This window comes from Stylophora pistillata, chromosome 5 (assembly GCF_964205215.1).
Source record: "Stylophora pistillata chromosome 5, jaStyPist1.2, whole genome shotgun sequence".
NCBI classification, from domain to species: domain Eukaryota; kingdom Metazoa; phylum Cnidaria; class Anthozoa; order Scleractinia; family Pocilloporidae; genus Stylophora; species Stylophora pistillata.
This window is the reverse complement of record NC_142523.1, coordinates 32,839,596-32,860,707: the sequence shown is the minus strand read 5'-3', so window position 1 is coordinate 32,860,707 and position 21,112 is coordinate 32,839,596. Positions and strand designations below refer to the sequence as shown.

Genomic DNA, 21,112 nt, shown 5'->3' with positions numbered 1-21,112 from the left:
TGTTTGTATCCCGACTTGGTTATCACAGCCCGACTTGAATGACAGTGAGCCATCGACCGGAGGAAAGGAAGACTATAATATAAGACAACAGTGATCATAGTAATAAAACAAACTTACGGCACTGCTGTTCATCTGAGTTATCACCACAATCATCTCCGGATCTACAACGCCACCTTTTACTAAGACACTTTCCATTTGCACAGGTGAACTCATAGTTCTCACACTTTCCTGTAGAATAATGCAAATAACATCGATTCAAAGACAACAATATTGTGCCTGTGCATCGAAGAAAATGGAGAGCACTCACATAACCGGAAACAATCCAAATGAATTAAACCAGAGACCAATTACCTGGAGCGTTCAACTCCCACACTGAGCCTATGTCAAGGCATTTTCACGGAACGGTTGTTTTCAGACTATCTTTTCCAGGGAAATAATTAGAATTTAACTACCAGCTAATCGTGATTGGTCGAAGAGCTTACGTGGCCGGCCGAGGAATCCCTTACCGCGGTAATTCAAACTAAAAATAGATTTTTCTATTGAAAGCATCGTGACAAAACAAAGGTCAGTTGAACGCTCGAAGAAATGGCTCCTGATTAAACATGTTCCTTAGTTGTCAAGTCAAAACTTGGTGGTTGGATCATAATGCAACTTTCAGCTTGAACCCTCCTCCCCCTCCTCCCCCTCCTCCCCCTCCTCCCCCCTCCTCCCCATCCTCCCCCCCTCCCCCCCTCCCCCCTCCCCCCTCCTCCCCCTCCCCCCTCCCCCCTCCTCCCCCTCCCCCCTCCCCCCTCCTCCCCTAATAATAATGCTGCTGCTGCTTATATATTTGTTTATGAATGTTTTAATGGTTTGATTCCAATAGGAAAGAAAATTGATTTTAGAGATAAAGATCAGAGTAACTTGAGACTAGATAATTAAAAGATCTCTTCTGGAAAAGGATGCTTTGAAAATCTTACAACACAAATTGAATATGATAAGTGGTTAAAGATTGTATGTACTGATTGTATGGCAGGATGGATTTTCTGCAATTTGATAAAAATACTCATATGAATGATGATAATGAGAAATAGAAAAATATGTGTGACTACAGTTGAAGCTTTCAATAATTTTATGAGTCTAAATGATGTTAAAAAATGGTATCTATTTTGAAAAGAATGTATGTAAATGTGGTGGAAATGTTTTGAATAATAATGACAATAGTTTTATTTAGTTACAAGGTAACAAAGTTGCTGTGATTAAGCAGTGTTTGATTGATAATTAGATTGTTTCTGAAGATGATGTTGTATGTTATGGTGTGTGAAATGTATGTAAAACTAATTTATATCGTAAAAATATAGTATGTGTTATTATGATAACTATTCACCTTGGATTGGAAAATAACAATAATTTGTGGTGTTTGTAGACAGATTTTGAAAAAGAAGATTGAAAAGACTGAGATGAGAAAAGAAATTGAAACAAATTAATATGTTGTGACAATATTGATGAAGGTTTGGTTGATTTTGGAGATGTTTGTCTTTTTTGTATGGAAATACTTGTTGAATATGAAGAAGATAGAGAGGTTGCTGCTTAAATTCTTATATACAATGTGTTGGTTATCAATTCGTTTGTGTTGAATGTGGTTTTGTTGAAGGATACGGACTTGTGAATGAATTCATTGACTACCAAATTCAAGTTCAGGAAAAAGAGTATTTAATTCACAGAAAGTATCGTATTGAGAGAATAATAAATTATTTGACATTGAAAGAGAATACATGTATAATATTGAGATCAACAGAGACATCAACTGAATAGAAAAAGTGTTTTTTTTTCTTGATGAATGGAAGGGGAAAAAACTGAAAAGAACGATCAACATGAAATTTGTGATAAACAAGATTTTCTCTTTGATTGGTATTAATGCTCATGATGAAAAGATATGAGCAATTTTGGAATAAGGCTTTAGAAGAAAGAGGAGATGATATAAAATCTATTTTGTTCTGAATTTCTTTCTGCGTTTTTTTTCATATTTGTCGTGTATCTGACTATGTTTCCAAGTACTGGTAGTTTCATTTGGTTCAGAAAATAATTGTTTGTTGTTGAAGTTGGAATCAAGCGCATATGATCTCATTTCATTCAACATTTTTTTATATGATGTGAATGTGAATTTGCACATTAATATTTTATTTTTCTTGGATAATTTTTCATTTTTGTGTATGCTGTCAATACTACGCCTGATCCAGTGATTGAATTGGGAACTATTGGGTTGAGTGTATGGCAGCTCCAGCAATTGACCCACTTACAATGAGAATAGAACTGGTTATTTCACAAATCAACTTCACTTGTTTGAAATGTTTGAAAACTTGTTCTTTTCAATAAACAGTACTTTTTACGGTAGAATTTGTAAAGGTTTTTAAGTTCTGTTCTGGTGTCTTTATCTAATTCAGAATTGATATGGTTGAAGTTTATGATAGATAACGGGATCATTGGTTTTAAATCATTTCTTGTTGTCAAACTTCTTGTTGTTGGTACGTAATTTGTTTGTGTTCAATTAATGATTCCTGAGTATGCTTTGCATGGGCTGAATTGATTTTTTGTAATCGATAGTGTTCAATGAACTGCCATCTTTTTCAAATAAGAAAGTGAAGATCATTACATCGATTGATCTTGCAACTATGTTAATATAGGTACTTATAGAACTGACATCAGATTTTTCCCAAAACATTTTGAATGCTTCAATTGTGTATTTGCCTTTTGATATTCTGTTGATATCAATGTTGGTGGAACAGTCATGTGTTGACATCGGCTTTTTTGATAAAGATGATTTTTGTTTGTTTAATATTTTGAATTTGTGGAAATTTGTTTGGATGTAATAATTATCAACTGTTACATTATTGCCAGCTGTTATCATAATTATCTTAAGTTTGTCTTTCTTGATATAGTTCAGTTGATTTTTTGTTGATCAAATTGTTTCTGGTTATTGGATTGTCATTTTTTCACTGCTTTATGAATTTCGATTTCTTTTTCAAATTTCACTTTTGGGCAATCCCACATGAGGACTCTGAAATTTTCACTTTTTTAAAATACAATTTTTCAGAATGGAACTTATACCAAATGAAAGCTGAGACAATGAACTGTTTGAAATTACTGAGATCTTGTGCATCTTGTCCATGTGCTTAATTGGAGAAGGCATGCAATCTTAAAAATTTGAATCTCCTCATATTTTGAATTTTTGGAAGGAAATTTTAAACAAAGTTTTTACTTCTAAGAAAAATATTACAATTAATATAATGGTATGTGTGTATAACCTTTGTCTTACACTATCATTGAGCCATAAATTATTGCCCAGCTACTGGCACTTTCCTTAGAAAATAGACATTGAATTTGTGTTGTGGACATTATGTGTCCTCAACGTTAAGGTACCTTGTTTTCAGTTCCTGTTTACATATTATAACTATCTGTTCAATGAATATTATTCATTGTATTCATATTTATCAATTACTTTGAGTTTGATGAGATGGTCAAACATTTGCTACTGTAGTATGCTTCATTTCTGAGTTGAATATTATTGTGTCCTGCAAGTCTTGTACCTGTAAGAAGTTTCAATCTTTTGAATCAAATCTTTTGGTGTTGTATTGAATACTTTTGAATCAGCAAGAGATTGTTTTCCACTGCCTCTGTGTTTTGGCATAGTTATTTGCAATAGTATTGAGATTATTGAATATTTTAATAGCTTTAGCACTACATAAATTTCTTCTTTTCATAATTAAATCAATCAAACGCTTATTGGCTTTTAACCTTCATAAATAATCTGCCCACCTTTTCGTACTTCAAACCATCTCATTCACCAATCTTGGAACATTTATGATCAATTTACCATAATAATTGTCCATTATCTATTTTATAAGCATTTTTCTTCTGTTTGTAACTCTCCATTCCTTTTCCTTTCTTGATCGACTTTCATCTTATCACCTTTCATAAACTAGAATATCTAATGAATCTCTGTAACTTTAATGTGATTTAATAATTGAATCATAAAACTCCAAAAGAGGAGAATCTTTTTTGTTCTTTTAACATCTTCTGGAGTTGCACTTAATAATTGTGATGGAAGCTAGTGGAAAAGCTTCTTGAATTTCTCTTGATTTGGAAAATCAAAGGGTCACCGAGCACTTCAGTGTCTTGTGTAGACAACCCTTCATCAACATTATAAATGTTAGCAGGTACGTGGTGGTTGGATTTCCGGCATTATTTTACTAGGTCATTCTCTCTGTTTAAAGTAATAATGTCTCAGTTCATTTCTGTAATATCATTGAGACCTTTTCTTACTGCAAACTGATTTTCCTTTAATTCACCAAAATAAATCAATCTGTCTTGTTTTTCATCAACTGACTTTTTCAATTCTGTCTGACTTTCTATAATAGGTTTGAGAAACTGTCTGCTTGCAAACTGTGATTCAATTATTTGATCATTATAATTTCTGACAGTTTGTTTGATTGCTTTTGTCATGTCTGTGGTTTTTGCTGAGCTGTTTTCATAATTTGTATATTAGCTTTATTCAAATCTGAAGTTTATACAGTAATAATTTATTGCAAACATGTCTTTCTGAAATTTTCAAACACATCAGCCAACAACAATGCATCACTTTGCAGATACAAACTGTGATATTCACCCATATTTTTCAATTTCAATGTCTTTCAAACATTTTGAGCAAGTTCATATTCTTCATCTGTTATGTGCTCACCAGTCAGAATTAACTGTCAGTAAAATACTTCTTTGGGTGGCAGCTGTGTTTCTTCAAGTTTTTCAAAGCTGTCCCTGTTGTTTAAGTTTGTATTTTTCATCTTTCTTGAACTTTTGTTTTGCGTATTTGAAACTGTCTTTAGGTAATTAAATTATCAACAAGCTTTACAAGAGAACTGCTCATAAACTGGAAACTGTCAAGAAACACCAAATTATTATCCAATGTGAAAGCCAATATATTTCTCCATATTAATTGGAATGACGTCCAATTTAATTTTTTTTTCTTCAACCAACTTACCAATATTTTGCTTAGTGAATTGAGAATCATAACCTCTCAAATTACGCAAAATCACAGGAATCCTCATTTTTTTAAATATTGAGCCTAAGCTTCAAATTACAATCCTGATGTGCTCTTCCACTGAATTCTCCAGTAATATGATCATGATCTCCCACTCTGATGCATTCATTTGTGTATTTGTTTTGTACAAATATTGTAACTTTTAGCTTTCTTGAATTTCTTCATCATCAGTCATTTCAAAGCTTTATTGAAAGGCTTACAAACCATATCTTTGCAATATTTTGTTTCCTCAAGAATTTGTTTCAAAAGTTTCTCCACAGCATTCTCACTTCTGAAATACTGAACTGGTTTACTAAGTTTGTCATCATAACAACAAAGTAGTTTACAAGCATTTATAACCACGATCTGTATGCTTCTGATAAGATTATGTGTGTGGCCTCAAAATCAGCATAAACGCAAAATGAAAGTGGAATCTGTCTGTATAGACGTAAAGAAAAATTTCTCACCCTTTTCTGGCATATTTTTATTTTGTTTTCCATTTATAGCAATACAATCTACATATGTTTACTTAATATATCTTGACTACTAAAACACTGTGGATAATACATACAAAAGTATTTCCTCATTATGCTTTGTTTTATGCCTCATCATCTTGTTGAAATCTTTTATCGATACATAACGGCTCTTGTTGTCATAACTTATCAATTATAGGTAGGCTCATTTCATCTCAAAATAATGTTTAGGTTATTTTCACTACAAAAAACATAAATTCTGATGTAATTCTGTTTTTCAATCTTATTATTGTAATGTTTCAGTGAAACTTGAAAATCAACACCTGAGTAATCCAATTTATCAACAAACTATTTGTCTGTCTTTCTCATTCTTTGTGGATTAGTCTCTGCTGCCGATTGAGATGCCTCACATGGCACCATCTAAAACATTCATTATTTTCATTCTTCATATTATTTTATCAAACTCTTTGTAAGTACTAATTCACTTGGAAGTTGCATATATGAAGACCCTTTCATTAGCCTTTATTTAACAATATTTATAATATGTTGATCAAATCTATCTATTGTCTCCATCCAGATCCTTTAGAAATCCAATTATCAATTCTATTAATAAGTTCAGAGCTTGAACTTTTAGGATCCCTCTCAAGATCAGCCTCATTAATCACAGTTTTTGAATATGAATTAAAAATGCACTTTGAAATTCATCTTCACCACCCTTTATTTACTAAAAGTAATTTTTAAAGTCTCAACAAACTTAAGACCTTTCATTTCCAATAATTGACCTCTTAACATATGAAAAATGGCTTTCCTTGTTTCTGTCAACTGTTTCAAAGCATTATTATCACTATGAATACTGATTTTAAATGATTCACTAAATTCACTTAGTGCTTTATCCTTGAATGTAATATTAGTTCTAATAGTCCTTGGTTTTGGAACAGGAGTTGCGATATTATTTTCCTCGTATTCTTGAACCATTTTGCTCAACAGATTCTTGTGATCTTGGCATTGGAATTGGTTTAATTCAGCCAATCTTTTTTCATGATTTAAAATCCAATCAATCAAAGCAGATTTTTTCATTTTTTTCAAATCTATATTTTTAAGATGGCTCATCTCCGTACTATAGTTAGATAAAATTTTTCACCTTAATTCTTGGCCATACTCATTTCTGCTTTTTGTACGTCATTTACCCTTTAAAACTTATCCTTAATGTTGAAAGACAAAACTGAAATCTAGCGAGAATTTTCGTCAAGTGTGTTTTTAGACTTGATTTTTTTTTATTTAAGAGTTAAGAAAAGGAATAGAAGTGTATTATTACTTCAAGCCAGTCAATGTAAAAATTATAGAAAGCAGTTTGTTTATTTCCCTTTCCTTTTGGCGGTCTCATCTGAGTACAATTGTGACCCCAGGATTTCCAGCATAATGGTGATAACACGGGCACGCGTGCGGTGACACGCCACGCTAAGCGTGATATGTGACACGCATATGCGCGTTTATTAACAAGGAAACAAAGAGTGTCACGGTAGCTTTTGTTTTTCACGTCTTAACACGCTCAATCTTTTATTTTCAACAGCGTGTTAAATAACACTCTTCGTAGCGTGTTAGAGTCGTGCGATATGCCACAGTAGCACGGAAAGAGTTGTTAGGCAATCGAAGAGGTTAAGCAAGAAAGCCTTTAGTTTTAGAAGTTGCTCCGCACTTTGAAAGAATGGTAGCAAAAAATACGGCTTATGTAAAAAGTTCTTCCTAGCACAAATGCTTTCACCGTACGCTGACTTCAAGCAAAAAGACAGCCTATGTAAAAAGTTCTTCCTAGCCAAATGTTTTCACCGCATGCTGACTTCAAGCAAAAGGACGGCTTATGTAAAAAGTTCTTCCCAAGACAAATGCTTTCACGTACGGACTTCAAGCAGGGCCTAACGACGATTGGACGATTCGATGGCCCGTTAAATATTATGTTCGAGCAACAATGTGTTCAAAAAGTATTGTTTAATAGAGGATTTTGCGTCAAATCAAAGTTTTTCAGAATTTTCAACGTAACGCTGCGCAATTTCTTGCCATGAAGGCAAGTAAACAACGATCTAAGCATGATGAATTTTACCGCGTGGGCTTTTACACGTAAGAAAATCGTACGTTTTTCGGTTACAACAGAAAATCAAAAAACTGTTTTGAATAAATCTGTCGTTCCAAAGTATTTCTTGGCCATTTTAGTATTGCTTCCTTATTATTATTGATTCCATGGAACTTGAGATTTCACTCACGGACAAATTTGCATATTCCCGTTTGAAATATGATCCACAGGCTAATTTGCACACATGCGAAAATATTTAGCGCGTTTTATCTTTTATCTTGATTTTTGAGAGAAAACCAAATATGCATCTATCGCTTTTTTCGACGAAAATAAGTTGTTTAATATTAGGCTTCTTTCACTGGAGCTTGTTATTTGGAAAAGATGATTTTAACAATTTACTGCGCATTGTGTTTACTTTCTTGGTTTCTCCAAAATTTTGACTTTTCGTAGGTACGTGTTAGATCGTGTTTCATGTAAGTGTCAACGGGTTAAACTCGATCTTGCTATAAATTTCCGCGTTTTGAGAAAAGAAAAGTGGGTTTCGTGTGACAAATCTTGATTCATTGGAAGATAACAGGGAAAGTTTACAACACGAGTCAGTGATTCGATGATGAAAATAAGTTACGAATGCAGGTTTTGCTTCAATGGAGATAGGATAATTTTTCGCACATGCAATCTCTTACAGATGTTTTGATCTGACATGGGTATTATTTAATACGCGGGATATTTCGCACACCAGAGTGCAATATGACACGGCTTTTGTTTTCACACCCGTTAACACGCTTCTTTGTTTAACCTGAACACGGTTCATTGTTTATATGGACCAAAAGAAAATTTTGATCAGGAGTGCATTGTGACACGCTGCTACTGTGTTAACGAAATTTTCTTTTGTGTACCGTGCTAAAACAGTGTGGCTGTGTCATCACCATTATGCTGGAAATCCTGTGGAGGGTCACAATTTCTTTCACCTTCTTATTGTGGTAACGTTGTGAATTTGGTATGGAAGGAGATGTTCAGTTTTTACGGTAAATGGAATTTGTTGTAGTATATTTCGCGGTAAGCTATGTTTTTGATTATGTCAATGTGCTAGTTAAGGATGAGAGTAAATCTCTCTAGTAAAAGTTCACCCCGCACAGGAATTCCTGGAAATTTCTACTTCTTGTACTTTTAATTATTTCCAGACCCGTTTTTTTGGATGAAATTCTATGTCAAATTCACGATCCAGGAATATTTCTTGAAGTTTAATTTAACACCTTCAACACCCCTTTCTTTAAGGTGACACTGAGTGTAAACAGCTTATACCCTTTTATCTTCGCACTGAATTTTGAATTAGATAATGTGCTGTAAGACCACGTAGCATTTTTGGGGGTGGTACTTGTGAACGCCCGTTCTCCGAATCCTCTGTCTATTTTGTTGTTGTGTAAGTCTTCTAAGGCTATTTTCTCTTAATATCTCTTTTCAAGAATGATTCTAGTTCTTCCGATAGGTTAATTATGATTTTTATGTTATCAATCTTGTTTCCGTTCTGGGCGATCTTAACTGTAAAAAGGTTTGAAATTTAAAGTAGAAAATCAATCAATCAATCAATCAATCGTTTATTCAACCCTATTGCAGTAACAACTGAATTACAGAGGGCGGTCGCAACATATATTTTGAAATTTGACAGACTTCACAAAATCATTAAATGTTTTGCATTTTCCAGTAGAAGCCTGAACCGATTGTGAGCCTGAGCGTAAATTATAACCGTGGTAGTAAACCAGTGGAACCCGAAAGAGACTAGTAAGTGTTTGTGAAATATGACAGGACTTGGCAAAATTCACGCAAGCTGGTTGCCGCCTATCGCTAACTAGTTCAAGGTCAGCAAGATGCAGTGCGTCGCTATAACAGCGATCAGGGAAGACAAAATAAAGAGCTTTCTTCTGGATTTATTCTCAAAGGTCACTTAGGTAGGCTGGAAGTGCGCCCATGCAGGGGACGCATATTCGAGCACAGAGCGAGTCGTACTGCAATATACAGATACTAATTGGGAAGGTGGAAGTTTACTATTCTTAAGAATCCTCAACCCGTAGAGGCGTTTGGTAGCTTTGTCGTATATGTACTCACAATGTGCGTACCATGAAAGGTCATCAGAAACTATGACCCCCAGTAGTTTGTACTGGGATACCATTTCGATTAGGGCGCCCCCTATTAGTAGAGGACTGGAACATGTTGATTTATACCTGAGAAGGTCAAGAACCATGTCCTTACACTTTTCAGGGTTTAGTTTCATATTGCGCTCCAGGGAATACTTATTTACATTAGATGCGATGATAGGCAGACAACTATTGGAATTCCCGGGAATAAGTTCCAGGATGGTGAGGTCATCAACGTACTTAAGACGAGCACACCATTCACTGACCAGGCTATTCCCAAGTATAGCGAAGAGAAGGGGAGCCAAGTGCGTACCTTGTGGGATACCACTACGAGGCGAGATGACCGAGGACAGTTGGCCATTAATCCTAACACGTTGCAACCGGCCAACCAAAAAGGCGCCAACCCAACGGACAATGGCTTCATAAACACCAAGCTCCTCCGACCGCATGCTGTGGTCGACGAGATCGAACCCCTACTAAAATCAGTAAACAAAATCCTGGTGTACATGTCCTCCCTGTTAAGTGATTCGAGGATGACGTGCATGAAGTACACCAGTACATGAGTAGTAGATTTACGAGCAACCGCAAAATGCTTCTCGTCAAGCTGATGTGGAACTTGGGAGAGCATGGACGAGTAGGTAAATCCCTTGAAGATCTTAGCGAGCTGTGAAGTTAGGGAAATTGGGCGCAAATCCTCCTCAACCACCTTTGGAGGGCTGCATTTAGGAACAGGACACAAAATTGACTGCGTTAGTTGGGGCGGGATAAACTCTTGAATAATCGAAGAGTTATAATTGTCACAGACAACCGGAGCCAGCTCCAAGGCGAGTTCAGACCATACCCTGGTGAGGGTTGGGTCAGGACCGGGTGACTTATTAGCCTTAACCCGCCTAAGGGCGTGATATGCTGTACGTTCATCAATTAAGAACCCAGGAGGGACATCGCAAACCATGCTAGGACTAGGAGGTTCCAAGGGAGAGAAGTCAAGAGTGAGGTTGCCGAGGAACTACTTGAAACGCTCGGCAAGCAGAACCTCATTTGACATCTGTTCGTCCAACATTTGTAGATGCCAGGGGGAGGTACTCTCCCCCCTTTGCCACTCAATTTATTAGTTTCGCTCCACCAACGCTTAACATTCAAGATCTTAAGGCAGCTACTTTTCAGGTTTAAAAGGTCTTCTTGGCGATAGAACAATTAATCTGCACAGCATTCCTATACACTTTGTAAACCTCAGAATTCATACCGTTGTAAAGAACAGCCTTCTGGCTATTGCGGATTAGAGACTTGATTTTGGTGGTAATCCATGGTTTATCAGACGAGCACACTTTTATCTCATGTAAGGGTAGGTATGAATCTGCATCCGCAGACAGGAGGTTGGTAAATATAGTGAGTTTGTCAATGGCAAGTGGCTCGTCATAAACAGACTGCCAATTTTGCTGAGTTATCCAGCTGATTTTGTAACTGCGTAAACAACTCGAAGGCGCATACTTTGTATGCAGGAACTGTTGCACGTAACTTAACGCGATTCGCTGGTGATGAGACAGAACGATGAAGATGCAAAAAGACTGACAGCCTAGTAGTGTCACCGTTAGTGTCGCCTTAATACGCTGGGGAACAGCATTTTTAATCAGAGCAGAATTGAATACTATTGACATCTGAGCTAGTCGTAAAAAGAAGAAAGTTGTATTAAGAATCCAAGCCAAGAAATAAAGAAATATTAACTGGGTGGTAGAAAAAACTTCTAACATTAAATACCCAAATCCCAAGGTCAACCGCAAAATTCCCAAGGTCATGATACCTCTGTATTAACCTCCGTTGGTGGTTAATACGGTATTAACCACCAACAAGAGTAAACCACTGCATTGTTCAACAGAAAAAAGAATATGGAATAGCCACTGTTGAAGCCAAACAAAAAACTCAAACTTTTCGTGCCCGTAGAGTCGATCGTCGAGTTAGTGGTACACGGAGGTATATTTTTTTGGTAGTTTAGGGGGGGGGAGGGGGGGGGGTAAGAAAGGCAAAAACATGGCAACTGTGCCAAGACACCCTTTTTTTAATACTACTGGCAAACGTTCCATCTGTAAATTTTTATCCGAATTTTTTTGAACTATCAAGAATTTCTCCATACATTTCTTTATAAACTTTGACGCCGATTTTAGAGTTACATTTGTAAGAAACCGCTTACGTTACGCAGGCGCTTGGCCACAATAGTTGGCGATGGAAAACAAAACACAGTCCACAATCAAGGTGAATCCGACCCAATATAGATCAAAATTATAGCATTTCCTTTCTCTTTTTTTTTTTTTTTTTTTTTTTTATCGCCAGGGTTATGGGGCTTGCGTCATAATTCTCATCTTATTTCAACCAATATGCAGACAGACAAGTATTGTTAGGAAACAATGGGACCTTTTATGTTGATTGCCAAATGATTTAAAATAGCTCTTGCTACCAAGTGTCACATTATAACATTTTAGTCCATGTCGTTTCTAGCAAGGAAAAAGTTGCTGCTGACCCTTTGCTTCACTAGGTCATTTTTTTCCTTTTTTTTAGCTGTTTAATTGATTTCCCATTTCTTTTTCTGTTTGAGGGAGTTAAATATATACTTTTCCTTTAGGAAAAGCGAGGTGTTTAACAACAACAAAAAATGCGTGCATTTGGAATTTACAGAAGGATGAGACCAAATAAGGAAAGATGAGACCAAATAAGGAAAGATGAGGACTCCACATTATACTATTTTTGATGTCATGAATATTCATGAACTTCAGCTGTCTTCACAGAAGGGCTTAGTAAATCATGAAAAAAATCACAGGAAACTGTGAATAAGTCACGGATACATTGCGTTTGAACAGGTTTTGAAGATAATCAATTTCCAATGGGTAACTCCTGGATACAGTTGAAAGTACTTGATATTATTTTGAACTGCTCGGGTGACGTCGGGTGAACGGTCAGAATTGACATTTTAGCTATCGATCAGTACAAAATACAGACTGCAAACCGGCTACGAAATGCAGACCAGGTACAAAATGCAGACTGCAGATTGGGTACAGAATGCAGACTGGAAATTTTGAAAACTGTTTTTTCGTCTGATACGTGGTAACAAATGTCATCTTACAACTTACCGAGTGCCACGCAATCGCCTTTTAGCAATCACTTACATGTTAATTTGCACTATTTAAACAGTAGAGTGTTTCTGTCGAGGAAATATCGGCTATAGTTGCCCCCCGGAAATTTGATGTTCTTAAAAAAATATTTGCCCGAAAAGCGAAGCTTCTAACTAACTTCGCGGTCCTCAAACCATTAATTTTTTTTTCTTTAAAAATGGCGACCTAAAATCATGAACTTTGGCAAAGAATGTTTTACAAAAGGCACTAGCAGACCACATTTCAGACGTCTTTTTGGGCAGACTCTCCGTAAAAGTTGAAAGTACAGTTCTGAAAAGAACCCGATGAAAAGTTCTGCATGAGCCGCACTGGTTTGGTGAACGCTAACATTGGACTGTTGATTAATGCAGCGAGTTTCGTCTTCGCTCTGATTTTGCTGCAGTGTTCCAAGAGAACTTCGTGACTGAGCGGTGACTCTGAGCGGTGCAACAGCTTGGCTCGCTGTCACTGGAACCACAAAATTGCTGATTATGGCTGAGGACTGCACTTGTTGAATTGTCAGTCTTTCGCGGTACAAATCGATTGAGGCATAACTTTTGTGGCCAGTAACACTTTTTACTCTCTCGAATTCCTCAGGCCGGCTGCTTTGAGGATGGTTACTGATGTCACCCGAATACAGTGCGATGCGAAGTGAGTAGACAGACTAGCTTTCTTATTCATGCGGCCGAGTAAATCTTGCAAGGTGTTTTTCCCTAAAGGGACATTGCAGTACCGCACCGCGTCGCTTTCATTAAATTCGCCGGTGCTGTTGTTTCTTGGCCTTTGCCGTAAGGTGAGCAGCTGGGGTTTCGCTTCTGCAAATACTTTTTTATACATCTGACAGTACATCTTTCCGTATTGTATGGTCTCTCATACATTATGGCTCGCGAATTATCTACGTTGTCACGGAAGCCGCCAGGATGATTTTTTGTCGCTCGCTCTCGAAGGGCAATATATTCCAGGCCGTTTGCTGTTTTTCTGAAAACAATTTCTTCCTTTACCATATTTCTCTGGTTTCTCGGCCTCGCCTGCCAAAGTAGAGCATCAGATAGAACCAAGCAGTCTGAACTAGACTTTTAGAATTGTCGTTTCCTAACTGCTTCGCCGTAAACAACTGCTGCACATCTTCCCGCTCTAAGGCTTACTTGTGTTTTGTAGATGAGAACGCCCCCGTCTTCGCCAAACTTTTTAGGTGGTAATCTAAAGCCTCTTTAGATGGAACAAAAACTTTGTTGTGTATGATGGAAAATGCTTTCCTGTGTGGAGCTTGACTCAGGTACCGTTCAAGACCCGCTCGAATGGCTTTCATGGAGTTTCGCGAATAGTGTTGCCCACTAACTGTACGTGCCCCCACGTAAAATTTGCGAAGGACTTCAGCAAGTCTTTCTGCCGGAAACTCTTCAATGCTTTCCGTTATTCCTTTCTCTCTAGACCAAGCTTAAAGGTAAAAACAATTTCATTGAATTTAACTGTTATTCGTTATTGTGGTTTCTCAGTGGGTATCTTTTAATTCGTCAAATGCAGTGTAACGTTGAAACAAATATGTCCTACTAAAAGTTTCCTTACCTTCAAAAATTTCAACCGCATACGAAGTCGCCTACTTGGTTTTTTGGGGTATTTCCTCAATGACAAGGATAATCACATCTTCGCGGACCTCGGCGGATCGAGTAGCCTTACTTGTTACAACGAAGCCTGCTTGTTTAGAACATAAAATTTTTCACCGAGCAGATGAGACGTAAAACCATCAGAAAAGTAAACAGTTGGCCAGCCACGAAAACAACGCTTTGCTTTCCCCTATACAAGTTCGCCGGTTACACATTTGGACGATATGTAACGATAGAAATACTGACGGCTCGCAGGGAGAAGAATGAGAGCTTGAAATTGTAGTTAAGAACGATTGTGGCCTGGATGCTTTGTTAAAAACAAAATATACCCGGCAACGGCGAGGAATATTCCACAATAATGCAAATGATGGCGAAAGATGATCGCGGAAGATGATCGCGGAAAAGCGATTGCACTAAGCGTCTTTACTCATAGTTACACCTTTAGTCTTTCAAAGAGCTTTGACTCGGTTACACATGTGCTAACTGCGACGAGTATTTTAATTAAAATCGAAGTCCTTCGAAGAAAGACCGAGTTAAATTTTAACGTCGCAGCATTTCTTCGGAAATGTGATAGAGGCAGCATTCCCGTATAATTTCGGAAGGTCGGTATTAATTGGTCTGCCGTCGACATATCGATTTGTTTACATCTGAGTGAGTGACACATATGCATATTCTGCCCCACGACAAAAAATCAAATCAGTAAACATGTATGTACGTATCAGTTATTTTGATTCTTTTTTCCCATACGGAAATGACACAAAAATAGATCTAGATTTAGGTACTTACGGCCAGCTGATTGGTGCAGATAAAACATGAAAGAAAAGGAAAAGTCAATCAAATTTTTCTATTTATATGATTACAATACCACTAAGACTGTATAAGCTTCAGCGGTGAAATTTAAATGCTGTTTATCATGATGGGTGACAAAAACTAGCATGTAAAAGAAAAATTTGTTCGCAAGCCCTGCCTTCAGCAATTTAGTTTCGCCTGCGTTGTGAACGGTTTGTTTGCTTTTTCCCGGTCAAATTGATGTAGTCAGTCAATGTTGCTGCGTCAATGACTATATTTCTATATTAGCTCTTTTTCAAATTAATATACCAATGCTTGAGGAACTCAGTATACACGAAAAAACTCGTAGTATTCGTTCACAGCATAACAGTTGTCTGCTTTCAGAATAATTTACATGGAGCAGTTTATCTTGCAAGGTATAATTTGTTGTTTCCTGTCGCCAACTGAATGCAATTGCAATTGAGTTTGCCGGGCGCTAAGATACAAATAATCAGGTCATCTCTTACATGAAATCGCAGACATCTTATTGTGCTTGTTACAGTTTATATCATTTGATTTCATGGTAACTTTCGCCATCACAAAAATCTCTTTCATACCATTGAGGCTCTTCATTCAAATTAAAGATGAACGGATATGACAGCATTCGACGAATAACCAGCCATTACTGTAAAACTACCTTCCCATATGATAACATTATGCGCCAAGGCTTTATTTCGCTATTAGGAGATGTTCTTGTAAATTGGGCTCTTGGTGCACAATTTTTTCTTTCTTTCTTTCTTTTGGAAAAAAAGTACTTGCAAGTCAGCATGATTATTATTATTTTTTGTAATACTTTCAGGGTGGAAAAAGCACAGCCCACAATAAATATTGAAATATATACAAGAATTTAAAAACAAATTAACTACAGTACTTACTGCATTGTTCGTCTGATCCATCACTACAGCTCCTGACCCCATCGCAGCGCCAAGCCCCAGGGATACACTCCTGTTGATTTGCACAAGCAAACTGATCGACTGCACAAGTTACTATGAGATGATGAAAAGAAACACACGAATTGTGACAAATCGTTTACACTTCATGAACATTTTTTAAAAAAAAAGAATAGATAACGAATATCAAGGGCTACATCACGACTCATGCAAGCGCTGTCACAATTGAAAACCCCATGAATGGGCGGTTAGCAGCTTAATTTCAGGGATTGATCTTTTGTAACTGATATTGTGGAGTTACATTTCATCATTGATCAAGATTGATCTCTACGCGGTTTTTTTTTTTTTCTGGAAGGCACTCGCGATGGGTCGGAGTACCCTTGTTGGCGACGCGTTTGATCTCTTTTCAGACTTAGCTGCAGACAATCTCTTGATAGCACAGAATTTCTGCATTTCTCTTTTGTCAAAGCTTTTCTTACATTTTATTTACTGACATTAAGCGTGTTGTTGTTTTAGGATAATTTGTTTTGTCAATAAAGCTATCTTCCCTAGAAAGCTGCTATTTTTGTGTTCTGTCGATTTCCCGATAATGCGAGTTCGAGTGAGCTTTTATGCTTATTTGTATTTGATACTTAAGACTGGCAGAATATAGCCGTCAGATTATGTTTTCGTCGATTGAGAAAGTCCTGAAATTTATTGAAACTCTCAGAAAACGATCAAAAGGAACATTGTCTACATTCTAAATTGCAAGGAAACAGTTGCCGCTGACCCTCGACTTCTTCAATTCTTTTTTTTCTTTTGTCCTTTTTTTAAGGTCGGTTTGCTCTCTCATTTTCCTTAGTATGAGTGTATCGACTAATGGTATTTTGTAGAAGAAAATGAAAAGAAAAACAAGAAAGAAACCGCAGAGGATTGAGAAGGGATAAGGAAGACACATAATAATGCTTTTCATAAATTTCAGCTGTCAAAGAGGCAAAGGAATTTAAAAATATCATTTAATTAAATGAACAAATTTATCAATTTGATATTGTTGTTGTTGTTAATGTTTTACATTTATCTCCTCATGCAACCTCCATATCAAGCACTGCCTAACTTTGTTTCTATTCCACACTATTCTTTTTTATTCTTCCTCTAAGTAGAGAAAGAAGCTTTTTTTTTCACTATTACGATCGCGATCATGTTCAATTTCAGATTTCTTCTCTATGGCTACATGCAAACCAATCGTAAACCAAAAGACAATTGCGAAAGGCGCATTCATAATACAGTATTCGTTTAATGCTGCTACTGTAGCAATATGTAAGGGACTATACAAATAAATATAAACCTAAGGTCCCTATTGTTGGCTGATTGGTGCAGGTAAAAGAAATGAAAAAGAGGGAAAGCTAATCGAGTGATCAGATAGTTTTATGACAATACCACTAAACTCCATTCACTTTTGCGGTGAAATCATAATTTCAATAACCAAGGGCGACAATAATTTATGTGTGAAGAAGAATTTATCCGTGAGCTCCACATTCAGCATTTGTTCTAGCTCTTCCGCGCTCAGACACCGCTCCGGTCACCAACCAATCACAGTGTTTAAAAATAAGTGGCTCGAAGTGGTTTGCATAGAAGCCACACGCGAGGCCAATCCCACATGCTGAGTAAATCTCATAAATGACATTGAGTGTGTGCTATTGTTTACAGTTGTTATTTAAGGTCGATAGTGTTTTTATCTCCAATTCATTTCCATTTGTGATTTTCAATACCTAATCGATGCATTTCCTTTGCCTATAACTCAGATGGTTCGTTCGCAATCAAACAAAGGGCCTCTTGAATAGCTTTGTCTATACAACAGCATTCGCGTGACCAATTGAATAGCTCTGTTCATATATGAACAGAAGAACAGCTCGGACAATAGTGTGGGTACAGGCGTTATTTTTTCGCGCTCCTCCCCTCCGAGCTCATTAGTCACCACTGGCCTTTTACCTGAGATGTGGTCCCTTTTTTTGTGTGCTTTTTTTCTTCTATAATGTGAGCATTACATGGTTATTTGATTTCGACCTATCGTCGCAAGTAGTGAGTGAATCACTTTTGTCAAAATTTATAGACATTACAATGACTTGTTTATAGGTCTTTTTAAGTAACAAGTTGAGTCCTCCAAGATCTTTTTCGGATCCAGAAAAGCCTGTTCAGAATAGGGTTGGAATATTTGTTTTTAATTTTCTCTAGCAGGTCAAATTTTCATATGCAAATACTCTGTTTACTTATTAGGGTAGCAGAGAGAGCTAAACATAACCTAATATTACAGTAACATACTTGCAGATGTGAAGGGAACAGCTACCAGCATGAGCAGTAGAACAGTCTGAGGATTCATGGCAATCTATGTGGAAAGTCAAAAGGTTATTTAATTTATTTATCATATATTTTTTTTTGGGGGGGGGGGGGGAGTTGGTGGAGGAGAGCAAAAATGACAATTACCTGCTGAGTGTCGTGAAGTCAAGATAGGCATTCCCACCGATAAATAAGGGGAAAAAAGAAATTGTTAGATCTTACGGACTATTTAAAGGATTTCTATGGATAGATGAAACCATTTCCATGAAGTAATTAAATTGGAGAGAAAAATCTCGTCTTTTAAAATGTTGTTTTCACAAATGTCGTGTGGAGCCAATGAAAAAAATACTGAGTGTATATTTAAGAAATTACGGCTCGTATCAAACTGACAAAATTAAAGCATAGAGATTTATCGATTTATAAATACCTTTTGATTACGTATATTACTCTTTCGCCACAGTCTTCTAAAGCCACCTGAAGTAGATTCCGAATAAACAAGTTGAACTTGGGTTAAAGTTTAATACAGATACTACTTCCAACCGGCTCATTAAAACAATTCAGAACGACGGTAATTGAGACTTCTCATGGAATTTTCACAGAGCGCAGAAATATGATGCAATATAATGTCAATCATAATTTCTTTGATAATAATGATGTTCATATTTGCAATAATAAAATAACGAATGTAACAGTTTAATGAACAATGATAAATCAGGAAATAAAGCACACTTTCTAACAGTCCATATGCGTTATTTATCAAGCTTGTTCGGACAGGATGGCTAGATATATTAATCGGGGTTTTTCTTTTTTGTCTGTGTGTGTGTGTTTTGCTTTTGTTTGTTTGCTTTTGTTTTGTTTCTTTTTTTTTATCTTTTTTTTTTTCTTGTTTTGACTGTCTTCCACTTTGTTGCCGACATTGTCCAAAAGCCACGAACTTTATGGGTACGCTCCCCGCACTTTATTTCTTACACGCTATAGAAGTGGGCAATCTTGAGCGGGCCTCGTCTTTCCCGCACGGGTCGCCAATCAGAACACACGATCGCTTCGTCCTGCCTGCGGGCGCTGCCAGCTAAAAAATGAACCGCAGTAATAGACCGCGCGGGATGTTGGGAAAATACGAGAAAATTTGGTGTAACTCGAGGTGCAGCCAAGTGGTTTACAAACTTTGCATTCCTATGTTTTTTTTAATCTCTCTTTTCCTTTCAGTTGTTTTTTAGTTTTGGTTTTCTTCCTTTTTAATGAACTGTTTTAAGATGAAGTGCTTCAGTTATTTCCTTTTTTGTCAAAAGGAGAAACAGGTGAACGTTCGATTATACTTCAGTTCAACTTCAGTCGACCACTTGGATCTAAAACTAAAGAAGACCATAGAAGCAACGTTCATTTTACTAGCATTAATCTGAAATAAAGCATACAGAAGCAAATTACTCTAAAATAGATATTGGCCGAAACATGCTTAATACACAGAGATGTGGTAGTAACACAACATTAATATTATGTTTGTCAAAGCTGTTTCTTGGTCAGAATTAGAATCCGTATTTGTGTAATACTAAAGAATGCCTCTTAAAAACAATCAGCTTAAAATAGTTATTTAAGAACGAAAGAAAGGAGCAAAACGATGGGAAAATTTTTCACAGAATCGAAGTAATAGAGATGATGATCGTCGGCGACGATTAATTATATGCGGCACCTCATCAGCAGGTTAACAACCGAATTATAAAACGAGTAACGATGTTCTCAATACTCCAGATGGAGCCAAAATAAATAACGAAAGATTACCTTTATCAAGGGTGTTTCTCTGAGAATGAATAGATTCTCTTTAAACAAAGTCGAAAGTGGCTGAATATAAATATTCCTTCCGTGGCGACATCAACCAACAAAAAGGAAGACTGTGCTGTTTACTTTGCATAAGGACGTATTTCAGAATCCATTAATCACATATGTCGATGACCTAAATTCGAATCGAGCCAATAAGAGGACACGAACATTGTGGGCTTGCAACCATCTGGAGAACTAAATTAACTCCTGCAATTAACATATTATTATTTGTGGTATTCTTAACGTAATAATATTCAAACCAACACGTTGGAAAAGTTATATCGAGAGTTAATACGGAGTCTTATCATTATAGAGCTTGTGAAGGTTTCTTCAATCATGAAACGTTAAAGGCGTTTCAAACTAGAAATTACTTCTGAAATAAAATATTTCTAAATATGTCCCGTGAAAATAGATAGAAACGCGCATGGTAAAGATTGTTGTGTCAGGATAGAAAAAGCGAGAATGATAATAATAATTGCGATAATGATGATGATAAATGCAATAGCATAATATTAACAAACATCCTAAGAAAAAGAATATTAATTACCCTATAGATAAATAAGTCTCATTTAGTTTTAATGTTTTCAAAGATCACGGCCCCTCGGCATTTAACATATTGCAATCTCTGTTGGTCAAAAATTAGAATTATAACATCATCATACTTTTAAATCAGCAATCAAGTGAGAGACCTATCACGCTTCCAGCCCTATGGTGACAATTGACGTTTAGTAACGTCATTAGACTGCTTCAGCCGACGGCCGGCAAGAAAAAAATTTCCATTTCAAACAGTTTTAAA

At 36.5% G+C, this 21,112-nt stretch overlaps 1 protein-coding gene and 3 long non-coding RNA genes across 6 annotated transcripts; 2 read left to right on the top strand and 2 right to left on the bottom strand.

The window, feature by feature from the left end:
* Positions 1–20,750, bottom strand: LOC111347141 (low-density lipoprotein receptor-related protein 5-like). Of its 3 annotated transcripts, XM_088760550.1 has the most exons (5): positions 20,278–20,750; positions 18,929–18,975; positions 18,487–18,550; positions 16,174–16,284; positions 9–228 (listed from the first exon to the last, which is right to left on the bottom strand). In XM_088760550.1, the coding sequence occupies exons 3-5, from the start codon at positions 18,542–18,544 to the stop codon at positions 95–97; spliced, it is 303 nt and encodes a 100-aa protein (XP_088616676.1). In that variant the 5' UTR covers positions 18,545–18,550; positions 18,929–18,975; positions 20,278–20,750; the 3' UTR covers positions 9–94. The 3 variants fall into 3 exon arrangements, with proteins under 3 accessions (XP_088616678.1, XP_088616677.1, XP_088616676.1); XM_088760552.1 differs by lacking the exon at positions 18,929–18,975 and having other exon boundaries at positions 1–228; XM_088760551.1 differs by lacking the exon at positions 20,278–20,750 and having other exon boundaries at positions 7–228; positions 18,929–18,981.
* LOC148731533 (uncharacterized) lies at positions 5,790–11,452 on the top strand. Its single transcript, XR_016001433.1, has 2 exons — positions 5,790–9,373; positions 9,851–11,452. It is a non-coding gene; the product is annotated as an uncharacterized LOC148731533 (long non-coding RNA).
* LOC148731532 (uncharacterized) lies at positions 12,009–14,835 on the bottom strand. Its single transcript, XR_016001432.1, has 2 exons — positions 14,433–14,835; positions 12,009–14,303 (listed from the first exon to the last, which is right to left on the bottom strand). It is a non-coding gene; the product is annotated as an uncharacterized LOC148731532 (long non-coding RNA).
* On the top strand, positions 14,171–17,213 carry LOC148731531 (uncharacterized). Its single transcript, XR_016001427.1, has 2 exons — positions 14,171–14,310; positions 16,203–17,213. It is a non-coding gene; the product is annotated as an uncharacterized LOC148731531 (long non-coding RNA).
* Positions 20,751–21,112: the final 362 nt, after the last annotated feature.

Coding starts and splice junctions, on each gene's coding strand:
- LOC111347141 (XM_088760552.1), bottom strand. CDS start 18,544: ATGAATCCTCAGACTGTTCTACTGCTCATGCTGGTAGCTGTTCCCTTC. Junction 16,285..18,486: donor TGTTCCCTTCACATCTGCAA/GTATGTTACTGT, acceptor ATCATCTCATAG/TAACTTGTGCAGTCGATCAG. Junction 229..16,173: donor TGGATCAGACGAACAATGCA/GTAAGTACTGTA, acceptor ATTATTCTACAG/GAAAGTGTGAGAACTATGAG.